The sequence below is a fragment of the Culex pipiens genome, unplaced genomic scaffold, assembly GCF_016801865.2.
Source record: "Culex pipiens pallens isolate TS unplaced genomic scaffold, TS_CPP_V2 Cpp_Un0003, whole genome shotgun sequence".
Taxonomy (NCBI): domain Eukaryota; kingdom Metazoa; phylum Arthropoda; class Insecta; order Diptera; family Culicidae; genus Culex; species Culex pipiens.
Window position 1 is genome coordinate 1,121,284 of NW_026292820.1, and position 13,074 is coordinate 1,134,357.

At 33.8% G+C, this 13,074-nt stretch overlaps 1 protein-coding gene across 1 annotated transcript in view; it reads right to left on the minus strand.

Moving 5' to 3' along the window:
• Positions 1-51: 51 nt before the first annotated feature.
• LOC120431759 (uncharacterized) overlaps positions 52-13,074 on the minus strand; it is a 17,221-nt gene continuing 4,198 nt past the window's right edge. Inside the window, exons 2-4 of the mRNA XM_052711351.1 lie at positions 5,634-5,732; positions 745-938; positions 52-607 (exon numbers count right to left, since the gene is read on the minus strand). Coding sequence (XP_052567311.1) covers positions 178-607; positions 745-938; positions 5,634-5,732 — 723 coding nt within the window. The 3' untranslated portion in view covers positions 52-177. The remainder of the gene's footprint in view (positions 608-744; positions 939-5,633; positions 5,733-13,074) is intronic.

The window sequence follows — 13,074 nt, forward strand, 5'->3', positions numbered from 1 at the left end:
GCATTTCTGGAACAAAATCGTTGTATCGGTAAAAGTTACATTACAGTGATGATTTTCGAAAAATGTGATGGATTTTATTTCAATATTTTAATATTAGAACAGTTGCTTCCGTTTTTTTTTGTATTCAACGCATCTGCTTATGGTAGGCTAACTTCCGCGTCCAAGCTGAACCGATTCTTACGGTACGCCACCGGTCACGTCCGAAGGCCCTATGCTGAGCAGGTTACGGATGGACGTTTCGTTGGGCAGCAACATCGCGGCCTTCATTTTGGAGCGCGACAGCGTTGTAGAGAACAGGGTGGTCTCGTTGCCGGCCATCATCAGGACAGGCTTGGAGGAGTTGGCCATTGTTTGTTGATTCGGGAAGGGAAGTCGAAGTTTTCCGGCTGGGAAGTAAAGCGCCTGAACGGATAGATCCCGATCACTTCGTCCTCCTTCGAGAATGACACAGATGTTCCAACTCGCCGTCAAGCTGCGTTTGTGGGCGGTAGTTGCTGAAAGAGTTTGAAAGTAAATTAAATTGGTGAGACACTGAACTTGCGTCTTTCGTACAGACGGTCCATCCAGAACTGGTGCAAACTGTTCTTCTGGATGTTTAGGTAGTAATCGTCAAACATGTCCCGCTACGAGAAATGGACTGCGGACCCTCAGGACATCCCACTCTGTCCCGCCATCACTTCCGGCACATAATGCTGCTGATGGTCGTAAACCGCCGGCACCGAGTGCAACATCCGCGCTGACCACCTCCGATTATGGCGCTTCTCGTTGTTTCCCTCTTCCGTCGGATCCTTCTCCTCACCGTTAAAATTTACTTTATCGTACTTGTTCGAAAAGCGGATGTAAATCTGCTTCAACTTCAATTTCGTCCACCTGGCCACCACCACCGAATACAACCGGTGCAAATCCACATCCCGACCTCCGACCGCATAAACTGCGTCCTACAAAAACAAACAAAATTAATCACAAACGCCACCAAACACCCAAGCTTCCTTCTCATCAACTCCGGTCGTGAAACAGCTGCAGGTCCTGCAGGAAGCTGGCCTTGTCCTTTTTCGAAAACCAACTTTCCTACCGACCTCGTCCCGCACCGGCACCACCCACCTTCCGCTGCTGCTGTTTTAGCTCACAAAGGTGTCCGCGTTCGACTCCTGGCTGTGGACGCGTCCGAATTTGATTCGCTTCGTGGACAACTCACTCACCACCGGCACTACCAAAATGTTTGTTTACATCTTGTACTTAAGCGTACACGGTTACACGAGACGACGAAATGACAGAAATTATGTATGTAGTCGAATTAAAAGTAAAAACTTTTAAGTCAGTTAGCAATGAGATTTTCAAAAACTGTAGTAGTAAAAGTTTTCATATTCAAAAAAAAAAAACTTTTAATTGAGCAAATTTTGACCACTTTTTATTTCAACAATAAGTTACTTTTGCCATTACAGTAATATTTTTTTGTGTGTGGTTGACGGTAGCTGTCCCGCATAAACGAGAACCTTAAAAAACTTTTTGTTAAATGGTTTAGCAACGGTAACCTTAAAAATCCCCGAGCAACGTTTCGTCAAATTACCATTTGTGTAATACCCCGTTCGCACGGGCGAGTTATAACCGGTTATAAGACCAAAAGTGGTTATAACTCTTAAAACCGGCTATAACTCTGGTTTTGCCCATACAACGAGATGTCAGATTAAAACTGGTTTTAAGAGCTATAACCAAGTTATAACTGCTCGAAAAGGGAACTCGACTACTTGAAAACTCATAGTAGCCTTTGGAAACATTTGAAAACGTACAACATTGACAGGAACAAAACAACATTTTTCGCGACGTTAACTTTGCTGAAAACGTTCAACGAACCGGCCAGCCCCAACTCCACGGAACGGATGTATCACCGCGGGAAACTATACAGAAGAATCCCCGGGAGGTGATTTTGTTTGTGTTGGCGAAACTACTCTGGCTGAAATTCCCTCAACAGAAGATTGCCTCGAACGCTGGAGCATTGGTTTGTGCTAGGGGTTTTCGGTTGAACCTGGCGATTCCGGAGGTAAGTGCGATTTGAAGTCTTGTTAGAACTTCCCATTCGCCCTTCTGTCTTTTAGGTCACATTGACGCGCGAAAAGATCCCCTTCCATCCAAACCCGGATGCTAATTGACGTGATGGGGATCACCAGAATCGAGGGCACCTTCCCGGAGAACCTGCAAACGGCATGCACGTCCTTCATCGCAACAATCAAAAATCTTATGGGTGTCCTGGAAGCTTTCGTGTACAATATCGCGTTCCTGGAACAATGGCTACACGCGTCTAGCCTCCGGGACTCGGTCGGACGGGGCGGGACACTTCTTCTCTCGATCTGTGACCACGGGTTGCTCTTCTCTCGACCGGCTTCGGTCAACTGCTGCTCTTGTACTCTACCCTCTTCTGGGCCACCTACCTCAACGCTGTGGGGTGGGGGAGATCATGCGTGTTTGGCTATTAGACCCTAATTTCTGCTCGGTGATTGTCAGTCGTCCTTCCGCAGGCTGGAACAGATGATCTCGGTGGCAGTCTGGTTTCCACTGGTGAGCAACTTGAACTCCGCCCTTCAGGCGATGGGGGGTGTGCTGCTGTAGGATTGCGGCAAGAGGAAGACGTTTTCAGCTGGCTCGATGGCTGCCGACGGATGATTGTTCCCATGTGTGCAACTCCTACGGTGTTGGGGCAGATCGACCCCACTTGCTCAGGGTTGGCCCCTACGGATGACCCACTAGCATACCAGTCGCTGACAGGATTCTCAGGAACTTTAGCACATGCGCAGGTCGGTCCGGCAGGATCGCAATGTTTAGCAGCCCAGCGTTGATCACGACGTCTCTGGGCATGATACACACGTGGTCGCGTGCGCTGGTGGTCCCCAGTCAGTAAATGGATCGCTGTCTGTGCAGGCGACAATGTACAGTTTTCGCTCTACAGCGGTCGGTAGGCGTGCAACACGGCGTCGAACGGAAGCATTTCGGCTGGCACGGCACAGGTGTAGCGTACACCTCGCTATTCCACACGCGAATCGATGCCGATACCCAGGCGTCTTCTAAACGCTTCGAGAACTAATGTGATCGATCTCTTCACGGTCTTGCAATGAGCTCCAAAAGGCTCGCGTGATCGCGGATGGCGATAAATGAGGGAAACGCGAAGCACTTGATCGTGGCCAATAATTATTTAAAAAAAAAGGTAAAAAGCAAACCAGGTCCCAGGCCCGATCTACAGGGTACGACGGGAAGGCGGGCAAGTTATTCAAAATTATCTCACCCAATAGGTTGCAATGTGGACGCGTAATAGCTAGTACTTGTCATTCAGATGTGCGTTTTGCCTCTCAAGACCAAACACAACAAAGCGATAGAGAGAACACAAGCGCTCGCCGGGTGCCTCGTTGGGACAGGAAAAATGGAGAAATTTGAAAAGAAATGTCCGTATCAGATGTGTCGGAGATGTCTCGATGCACGTGAGTCAGCATCCAAGACGCGCAGTCTGTAGTTTAACAAAAACCTTTTTTCGTCAATAATTGAAACACAAACGGGAGGGAGGGGGAATAGTGGGACGGGAGGGGGGGGGGGTGTAGGGTGAGGAGATGTTTAATTGGCTTCAGAGACGTCCTTTTATGGTCTTTCTCATGACCGACCCGGTCGGCCAACCCCGAGCTTGTAGCGGGCGTAATGGTAAAACTTGACCAATTCCAGCTTAAACATACGGATCTTCAGGCGACCTTCCAGAAAGCTGTCGATCTTGAGACCAAGCACGTAATGTAGGACACGTCCAACACTCTGCAGCAGGGCAGAGCAGGAAGTCTTGCTTGTCTTGTCCTTTGCCGTTAGCAGTACACGGGCCACCTTCCGGATTTGCAGTAAACCTGAACGAATCGCGAAATTTTGGACGGTCTAGGGGGCTTCAATTGGTTCGTGGAGAACACAACACAGTTTTCCCAGATCGCCCTGCTTCAACGCAAAGCGATTCCCTGAGTGACAAAGTTCGAATCTGGAGTCAGCGGACCAGCTTCAACCCAAACGGAAACAAGTTCTGTAAAAGTACATATTCAGAATACTTCGAAATTTTTAAAATTTGATTTCAAGATACCTAAAATTCTGCTCAAATCCGGAACCGAATAAAAACAACAAAAAACCTGGCTCTTACCGCAAGAGTGGCCACGATTCTCGAGATCAATCCGTACCACCGTAAAAAAATGAAAATTTATGACAACACTAAATAATCACAGCTTGCTGTGATCTGTCAACATAGTTAAAACCGTTAAAACCTTTCGAGCCCGTGCGAACGGTTTGGTTTTAACTTGGTTATAACTTATAACCATTTCGTTAAAACCGGCTATAACTCGCCCGTGCGAACGGGGTATAATGGTAAAAATAAAGTTAATTTTCGCGTAAAAGCGACGTTTTTCCTCCGGTTTTTACTGTTTCAGAAATGGTTTTTAAATTGTATTTTAAGGTTTTTCTTACAATTTTTAACCTTGCTGCTACTGTTTTACAAATGGTTCGTAAATGGTTTTTTAGGGTTTTTCTTGCTGTTTTTACCGAGCGCTACTTTTTTAGAAATAGTTTTCACATGGTTATTTAAGGTTAATGCTATAATTTTCTCCCAGTTCCACTATTTGAGAAATAGTTTTGAAATTGTATTTTATAGTTTTTCTTACATTTTTACCTACATATTTTTCAGTTTTGTTCACTTTTTGACGGATGATTCACAACAAAAATATTTGAACTTTTCCGGCTTCCGGCTCTAGTTGAATGTTGATTCTGATTAGTTGGTCATACTGTCAAAATCGTCCAAACCTGAAAAATAAGAGAAAAAAAATCACAAAGTATCTAGTAGAATGTAATATTCAAATATCATTTAGGTACTTATCTGATGATTCAGATGATTTTCTCGATTGATGCCAATCGTGCGTTCGCTTGGTCGCATCCTCGGCGGAACAACTTTTGCATTTCGATTTTGTTTTGTCGGTCGGCTGCCGCCAAGATCTCTTTTGATTGCCGATCGAATCCTCTAGCACCAGCTGTTAAGTTTTTTTCAAGTTCTCCACGGCGCTGAAATGATCATTAACAAAAATGTAAATTAAATATCTGGTAAATCAAATGATTTGTTTGAAAATTATACCTGCGCACAAAACGTAAACAACAACCAGCCGCTCAAACGTTCCACTTCAGACTGTTTCTGCCTGCGCTTGCCTGCAACGAGAGCAGGTAACGAGCGTAGCGAGAGAAGGGAAACGAGAGAGCGCGCAAGGCAGATTATTAATACTCTCGCTTGCGCGCTCTCTCATTTTTTTCTCTTGCTACGCTCGATACTTGCTCTCGCAATTATGTGTTTAATTTATTATTATTATAATTAACTATTCAAAAGTAACAAACATCAGAAACATGAGATGTTTCAAGTTATTTATGAATTTCGAGCCTTTTTGTTCTTGTGCTCCTCAGTTTGTTTTCTTTTTTTGGTTGATATAGATTCTGTCTATTAAAATTGGTAAACTCCGGATTGGCTTTCTTTTGCAGCTCGAAATGGGGGTAAAATCCAGGGCCAAGTAAGTCAAGTGATGACAAACTACCATGGTACTTCAGCAACAAGTTGCCGACATCCACCAAACCGACGTTATCATTACCGTCAGACACACCTTCGCCAGGAAACGCTCGATGGAGTGAGCCCCGGGGAGGATCGGTCCCGCCGGGCAATCGGTGTATTCGATCATCCGGTTGACGACCTACGGATGATGCGGTGGCGGGTGAATCACCAGCAAGTTGTGCTGCAGAGCATCGCACAGGACGGGGTCAAACGCCAGGTTTTAAATAGGGATGTGCTTTTCGGCCCAAATGTCCTGGCGCAGCTTACGAACCTGTGCCCACAGATATTCATCCTGCGAATGAGGCGAATTATGATGCTTCTTGGTGCGCACCTATATCCGACCCAACAAATTCTCCAGCGCCGATTCCTTATTCTCGTACAACTCCCGGCCAACCTAGGCTAATGGGTAGAGCAAGAAGTTCGTCGAGATGACGTGACAATTGAACAAGACGGCAAAAAATTGAAGCGCGTACTGGACCGCGTCTCACTTGCATTGTTTCAGATTCTCTTTGAAGGCCTTCACTGTATGACCCCACCCCATCTTCGAGTAGATCGTACACTTTTCCGGTAACTTTATCAGACAAAATCCGCAAAATCTTGTTCCTAAAATTGCCCAAATCCGACTCCAGCACCGAAACGAAAAACTCCAAGTTAGCCTCGAAAGAGGTAGTGCTATTTTCTCCCATCCTCAAGATCAACGACTCCAGCCGTTCCACCGATTCTTCGGACACCCGGCGACGTTTACATGATCGCTCTGAAATGAATTCAACAAATAAAAACAAAACATTAGCGACGTTTCATGACTCCTTTACGAGAGCGGCACTTCCCGGAAGCGGAACAACCAAATGCCAAATTTGTCCCAAGGCGGTGGTGCCATCACCGTCAACAATCAGAACGTATCGTCGAGTTTCCGCTTGTCACACTTGAGACATTTGTCGCTGGCCAAGCCAACAGTAGAAATCACCACGGGTCACATGACAAGACATCAATGATTCCGTACAATCAGTCTAAAAAACTGTTATGTTCCGGCCAGTCTTCCGGCCATAATGTTTAGTTACCGAAATAACATAAACATTGTGGAGCAAAACTGTCGAATAGTGAAAAACTTCCCGTGCACACGTCGTTCATTTTCGGCCCGAAAGTGCTTCAAAAATGGCCTGAGGATCCGCCATCCTAATTTCATGCAAGCTCCATGACGGCCCAAAATTCCATTACCCAAAGTGATACGACCACTCGCGAAGAAAACCGCGAATCGAAACCCTCGAATTTCGCGCTAGTTCATCCACCGAGAGGCCAATGTAGATCATCTGATGTACGGATTGCCGGCACTCTTTACCAGCCCGGACGAAATGCTGGTAAAGCTGCCGGTCATCAGCAGGTTCACGGAAAAGCTTACAATTTTGGCGGAGGAGGACGCAGCCGCCACCGCAAACGGAAGGTGGATTAGATAAGTTGGCCTGAAAGCGCTGTAATTATTATTTGAAAAATAAATTTACCTTCAAAATGTCAAATCGTTGAATTATTCCTAGTCCGAATCTCGTGACTTGATCCCGCCGGCTTCTTCATTCCTTTATGTTCTCCTCTTCTGCTGCTTGAACATTGTTGAGCGGCGCCAGGAAGTCCTTCTGGAACGTTCAAATCGTGGGTGATCTCGAGGCAGTTAAAGTTCTTCGTACTCGTCAACGGCTCCGGTGCTGCGGGATGAGCTTCGGCGCGGACGGGTCAAAGTTATTTCGCCCTATCTGCATCAAAACTTTCATAATCCGGATCCCGCTCCATAATGGCAATCGGCAATGGTAATCTGCGACATCTGTTCCGTCAGCTGAGTTTTGCTTTCGTCGCTCACGCTCGGCTCATCCGCTCAAGTCAGCTGCAACATAAACCGGTCATGCCCGGCATCCAGCATCGACACGGCCGGCTCCGAAGAAATCGTACTCGCCGAATCATCCATCGACGTCGGAACCGATCTGTTGGACTCCAGCGGCTGCTTCAACACTTCTTGTGTAAACCGCGCCCGACCACGGCCGGAAAGTGTCCGCCCAACGATCGACGACACGATACTTGCCTGGTTGTCCCACTCTTTTCGACCGTCATAACACTGCCAGCCGTTTAGCCGCGGCCAAAGATTTAGAGCTGCGAGTTGGGCGTTGTCTCCGATGAGCTGAACTGGATTAGCAGCGACGGCCCAAGATTCAACCGGGAATACATCGCCGCGCGTATTTTTTTTGTCTTAAATAAACAAACCAAACAAACGCACAAATTTGGAGACAAATCGCGGATAAAACGGACAAAAAGCGCGACTCGCGACGGAATGAGCCAAACATTGTTTTGACGTTTCTGCTTTAAGCGCAGCAGGCCGTGGCGTCGTTGCGCGAGATTTTTATTGATGGGAAGAAAAGAGAAAGCGCACCAAGCAACACACCATCACAACGCGACGACAACCACGACAGCAAAAACTCAGCTGTTTATGTTGACAGATTTTCAGGAGGGGGTTTGGCCAATTTTGTCGATCGATGATAAAATCGATGTCGACTCTGTGATATCCCACATTAACTCCCCTGAATGAAAAGTCCGTCCGACGTCCGTCGTTTGTCGTACGTGCAATCGTACGACGTCGCACGACAATGTCGTGCGACATTCGCACGAATGTCATACGTTTTTGCACCAAAATGTCGTATTTGTCGTGCGATCGATCATCGAAATTGTTCGACATTGTCGATGTCGTACGACATTCGACCGACGTCGCGCGTTATTTAGGATGTCGTGCTATTGTCGTGTGCTGTCATTTCGGAATTTTTAGGCTATTTTCGAAATAAAATTCATTTTATTTGTTGTTTTGCTGATTTTTATTGATATCTATTAGTTTTCACTGGCCTGGCACTTTGTTTTCCAAATATTCACTATCACTGCAGTCACAATTTTCCAAATTTCGCTTGATGATGGCCAATCCGGTAGAATTCGTGTGCTGCCCCGTGAGTAGTTCGTTCACCTCCATCGCTTTCACTCAGAGGTTGTACTCGGCCGCAAGTTTGTTCTTTTTTTCCAGGTCTTAGTATTGATAATGGCGATTTTGACATTCTCTAAAAATCAAACACCACCAACACTTCCCATTCAAATCTATCCGAATTCTGAAACGGAATCTAATTAGAATCGTATACAAATTCCGTTTCAAACGCAACAACCGGTTCCGTGTTCGAACCGGTTGTTGCGTTTGAAACGGAATTTGTATGCGATTCTAATTAGATTCCGTCTCAGAATTCGGATTGATTTGACTGGGTTTCATTGTCCTGTTTGGAGACTGTTTGATACAGATCTGAAATGAATTAAATAATAAAAAAATACTGTAACTAGGGGAACAGCATCTAATTCCAGCGTGCCTTTAATGTTGCCATATCAGCACTTTGACATTCAATTACAGCTCATAAAAAGCGTTTTCAACTGAAATCAAATGATAAATCGGCCAATAAGAAGTGAGCAAGCAATTTTCTATCAAAAGTTTTGAAAAATTAGTTGTTTGAATAGTTAAAATAAGTAAATTGGATGGAGTCAGAAGCGAGTGCTTATTTTGCTAAACATACGAGAATTTCTCCTATTTGCTACCTGTCGAAAATATTCAAATTATTTAAAATTTCTAGAAGTTAAGAATTTTAGAAATTAAGAATTTCAAAACATAAGAATTAATAAAATTTAAGAACTGTAGATAATAATTTTGTGTTTTGTCAAATTTTCGATTCAATAATTTAATAATTTAATAATTTAATAATTTAATAATTTAATAATTTAATAATTTAATAATTTAATAATTTAATAATTTAATAATTTAATAATTTAATAATTTAATAATTTAATAATTTAATAATTTAATAATTTAATAATTTAATAATTTAATAATTTAATAATTTAATAATTTAATAATTTAATAATTTAATAATTTAATAATTTAATAATTTAATAATTTAATAATTTAATAATTTAATAATTTAATAATTTAATAATTTAATAATTTAATAATTTAATAATTTAATAATTTAATAATTTAATAATTTAATAATTTAATAATTTAATAATTTAATAATTTAATAATTTAATAATTTAATAATTTAATAATTTAATAATTTAATAATTTAATAATTTAATAATTTAATAATTTAATAATTTAATAATTTAATAATTTAATAATTTAATAATTTAATAATTTAATAATTTAATAATTTAATAATTTAATAATTTAATAATTTAATAATTTAATAATTTAATAATTTAATAATTTAATAATTTAATAATTTAATAATTTAATAATTTAATAATTTAATAATTTAATAATTTAATAATTTAATAATTTAATAATTTAATAATTTAATAATTTAATAATTTAATAATTTAATAATTTAATAATTTAATAATTTAATAATTTAATAATTTAATAATTTAATAATTTAATAATTTAATAATTTAATAATTTAATAATTTAATAATTTAATAATTTAATAATTTAATAATTTAATAATTTAATAATTTAATAATTTAATAATTTAATAATTTAATAATTTAATAATTTAATAATTTAATAATTTAATAATTTAATAATTTAATAATTTAATAATTTAATAATTTAATAATTTAATAATTTAATAATTTAATAATTTAATAATTTAATAATTTAATAATTTAATAATTTAATAATTTAATAATTTAATAATTTAATAATTTAATAATTTAATAATTTAATAATTTAATAATTTAATAATTTAATAATTTAATAATTTAATAATTTAATAATTTAATAATTTAATAATTTAATAATTTAATAATTTAATAATTTAATAATTTAATAATTTAATAATTTAATAATTTAATAATTTAATAATTTAATAATTTAATAATTTAATAATTTAATAATTTAATAATTTAATAATTTAATAATTTAATAATTTAATAATTTAATAATTTAATAATTTAATAATTTAATAATTTAATAATTTAATAATTTAATAATTTAATAATTTAATAATTTAATAATTTAATAATTTAATAATTTAATAATTTAATAATTTAATAATTTAATAATTTAATAATTTAATAATTTAATAATTTAATAATTTAATAATTTAATAATTTAATAATTTAATAATTTAATAATTTAATAATTTAATAATTTAATAATTTAATAATTTAATAATTTAATAATTTAATAATTTAATAATTTAATAATTTAATAATTTAATAATTTAATAATTTAATAATTTAATAATTTAATAATTTAATAATTTAATAATTTAATAATTTAATAATTTAATAATTTAATAATTTAATAATTTAATAATTTAATAATTTAATAATTTAATAATTTAATAATTTAATAATTTAATAATTTAATAATTTAATAATTTAATAATTTAATAATTTAATAATTTAATAATTTAATAATTTAATAATTTAATAATTTAATAATTTAATAATTTAATAATTTAATAATTTAATAATTTAATAATTTAATAATTTAATAATTTAATAATTTAATAATTTAATAATTTAATAATTTAATAATTTAATAATTTAATAATTTAATAATTTAATAATTTAATAATTTAATAATTTAATAATTTAATAATTTAATAATTTAATAATTTAATAATTTAATAATTTAATAATTTAATAATTTAATAATTTAATAATTTAATAATTTAATAATTTAATAATTTAATAATTTAATAATTTAATAATTTAATAATTTAATAATTTAATAATTTAATAATTTAATAATTTAATAATTTAATAATTTAATAATTTAATAATTTAATAATTTAATAATTTAATAATTTAATAATTTAATAATTTAATAATTTAATAATTTAATAATTTAATAATTTAATAATTTAATAATTTAATAATTTAATAATTTAATAATTTAATAATTTAATAATTTAATAATTTAATAATTTAATAATTTAATAATTTAATAATTTAATAATTTAATAATTTAATAATTTAATAATTTAATAATTTAATAATTTAATAATTTAATAATTTAATAATTTAATAATTTAATAATTTAATAATTTAATAATTTAATAATTTAATAATTTAATAATTTAATAATTTAATAATTTAATAATTTAATAATTTAATAATTTAATAATTTAATAATTTAATAATTTAATAATTTAATAATTTAATAATTTAATAATTTAATAATTTAATAATTTAATAATTTAATAATTTAATAATTTAATAATTTAATAATTTAATAATTTAATAATTTAATAATTTAATAATTTAATAATTTAATAATTTAATAATTTAATAATTTAATAATTTAATAATTTAATAATTTAATAATTTAATAATTTAATAATTTAATAATTTAATAATTTAATAATTTAATAATTTAATAATTTAATAATTTAATAATTTAATAATTTAATAATTTAATAATTTAATAATTTAATAATTTAATAATTTAATAATTTAATAATTTAATAATTTAATAATTTAATAATTTAATAATTTAATAATTTAATAATTTAATAATTTAATAATTTAATAATTTAATAATTTAATAATTTAATAATTTAATAATTTAATAATTTAATAATTTAATAATTTAATAATTTAATAATTTAATAATTTAATAATTTAATAATTTAATAATTTAATAATTTAATAATTTAATAATTTAATAATTTAATAATTTAATAATTTAATAATTTAATAATTTAATAATTTAATAATTTAATAATTTAATAATTTAATAATTTAATAATTTAATAATTTAATAATTTAATAATTTAATAATTTAATAATTTAATAATTTAATAATTTAATAATTTAATAATTTAATAATTTAATAATTTAATAATTTAATAATTTAATAATTTAATAATTTAATAATTTAATAATTTAATAATTTAATAATTTAATAATTTAATAATTTAATAATTTAATAATAATTAAATCCTTGTACTCAAAACAACCTGTAGAACCAAATGTTAACTTTCCGAGCAATCGGACGATTCCAGCAGGGTCAGATTCAAATGATCGTTTGATGGATGAAATAACAACATCAGAAATCTTTTTTGCTGTAAAATCTAGTGCCTCGAGAAAGTCGCCAGGGTGTGATGGGATTCCAAAGGAATTTTACTTGAAAACCTTTGAGATCATTCATCCGCAACTCAATCTAATTTTGAATGAAATGCTCCAAGGAAACATTTCTGAGGAACTTGTTGAAGGAGTAATTGTACTTTGTAAGAAAAAGACAAACGAAAGCTCGATCAAATCATACCGACCAATTTCTTTATTGAATTTCGATTACAAACTGCTTTCTCGCATATTGAAGCAAAGATTAGAGAAAGTTATGGTAGAAAACAATCTCGTGAATTCTGAACAAAAGTGCTCGAACTCTGAAAGAATCATTTTTGAGGCAGTGCAAGCAATCAAAGACCGAATTGTCGAGATTAATTGCACTAACAGAGCTGGGAGAC